This window comes from Nestor notabilis, unplaced genomic scaffold (assembly GCF_000696875.1).
Source record: "Nestor notabilis isolate BGI_N333 unplaced genomic scaffold, ASM69687v1 scaffold1895, whole genome shotgun sequence".
In the NCBI taxonomy this organism is placed as follows: Eukaryota; Metazoa; Chordata; class Aves; order Psittaciformes; family Psittacidae; genus Nestor; species Nestor notabilis.
In genome coordinates this window covers 4,966-6,714 of record NW_009930544.1, presented here as the reverse complement: position 1 = coordinate 6,714, position 1,749 = coordinate 4,966, and the positions used below count along the sequence as shown (strand labels likewise).

The following is a 1,749-nucleotide window of genomic DNA, read 5'->3' as shown; positions in this document are numbered from 1 at the left end:
TTTGAGGTCCTTCCACCACAAACCAGTCTGGGATTCTATGACATGGTTGAGGGATGCTCAGCCAGGTCCTTCTCTGGAGCAGCACTTTCTTAATGGGTTTTGGGGCAATCTGGGAGCAATGCAGCTCTAGAGATGGGACTGCTGTCCAGCTGCCCCACTGCTTGCCTTGCTTCTGGCCAGGGAATGGGTGTTTCTTGGGGTAGGGGAGCCCAGCTTCACCCCCAGCACCCAAACCCCATCCCTTGCACCCCATACACCCTCCACTGGGGCAGGTAGCCCCCAGCCTGCATTCTGCTGACCACCAGGACCACCTCCCCACCTCCCAGTTCTCACCTCCATGCCACCCGGGGTGCTCATGGAGCTCACTCACCCACCTACCCTATGGGACACACACACCTGTGGGTGCTGGAGCAGTCTCATCCGTGGGTGTCCGTTGTTCAGGCTGGGAAGAGCAGCCACATGTCTCTGGGGCGAGGATGCTCAGTGCAGAGGGGACCAGGACGTGCTCTGCCGCGCACTGCTGCTGCTTCCAGCTTTCCATCCCAGCCCTGAGCGCTCTCTGGGCCGGTGGGTGCTCAGCCCATGGGGTAAACACTGGGTGGCAGCACCTCCTCGTTCTCCGGAGCAGGAGCCACCATGGGGATGGCTGTCTCTGCCTCCGTGTAGCTCTGCCCTGTGCGCCTGTAGAGGGGGGAGAGGAGCATCACTGGTACCTCAAGGCCTTTCTCTGCCTTTCAGAAGCTGAGGGTAACACATCATTGGGGTGGAAAGACCTCATGGGGCTCAGACACTTACATTTTCGCCCTCCAGCAGCAGCAGGCCATGATGCCAGCGACTACCAGCACTGAGAGTCCTGTGGGAGAGACACAGTGGCTGATGAGCATCTTCCAACTCAGGCAAAACAGCTCCTCTGAGAGCCAAAACCACTTTGTGCACATTCACAATGTGCCCTCCCCACCCCAGGAAGGAATATGGGTGCTGCATCCTTGCCCCCATCAAAGGCATTGCCCTTGTCCATGGCATAAACCACCCACAGCTCCAGGAAGGGCTTTTAAGCTAAGCAATAAAGGAAATAAGTCCCTGCTTGCCAAAATAAGCTTTTTATCCAGCTTACCAATGGAAGAGGCCAGAGTCTGGATGGAAACTGAAACAGAAGAGAGAAATGGAGATTTTTAGTTGTGGAGCTGGGGAAGATGGGGATGCTGGAGGGATTCTTACTAAAAAGGGGTTTGGTACCCCCCTTTGGTGGGTGATCTTCCCCAGGGAGGTGGCCCAACCTGCAGCATGCTCCGTGGGGGTGGCAGGCAGTGTGGTTGTCCCCAGAGGTGACCCTGGAGCTGTTTCCTCTGCCAGTGTGGATGTCTGCAGGGGTGGGAGCATCTCTGGTGGCCTGGATGTCTCTGCCAGTGTGGATGTCTGCAGGGGTGGGACTGTCTCCGGTGATGTCCCATCAGGTGCTGGGGGCATGGGTGTTGCTGCTGGAGAGGGGCTGGAGGTCAGGCTGGTGTTGGTGGTTCCTGTTGGGAAAATAGTGTAAAACCTTTTAATTTCAAGAATTAAAAGGCACCCCCCAAACAGCACCATTATTGCAGTGCTGAGCCTTATGCCTGCTTTGGGCAGGTTGTGGTGAGGGAACAGTCCATCCAGCCCTGCACTGGTGAGGCTGCACCTCAAACCCTGTGTTCAGTTCTGGGCCCCTCACTGCAAGAGAGACATTGAGGTGCTGGAGCGGGGCCAGAGAAGGGCACC

General features: G+C 57.0%; 1 protein-coding gene across 1 annotated transcript in view; it reads right to left on the bottom strand.

The window, feature by feature from the left end:
• Positions 1 to 575: 575 nt before the first annotated feature.
• Positions 576 to 1,749, bottom strand: part of LOC104406463 (interleukin-15 receptor subunit alpha-like) — a gene marked incomplete at its 5' end in the record, with an annotated part of 2,059 nt that continues 885 nt past the window's right edge. The window contains 3 exons of the mRNA XM_010015438.1: positions 576 to 681; positions 796 to 853; positions 1,115 to 1,144. Coding sequence (XP_010013740.1) covers positions 576 to 681; positions 796 to 853; positions 1,115 to 1,144 — 194 coding nt within the window. The remainder of the gene's footprint in view (positions 682 to 795; positions 854 to 1,114; positions 1,145 to 1,749) is intronic.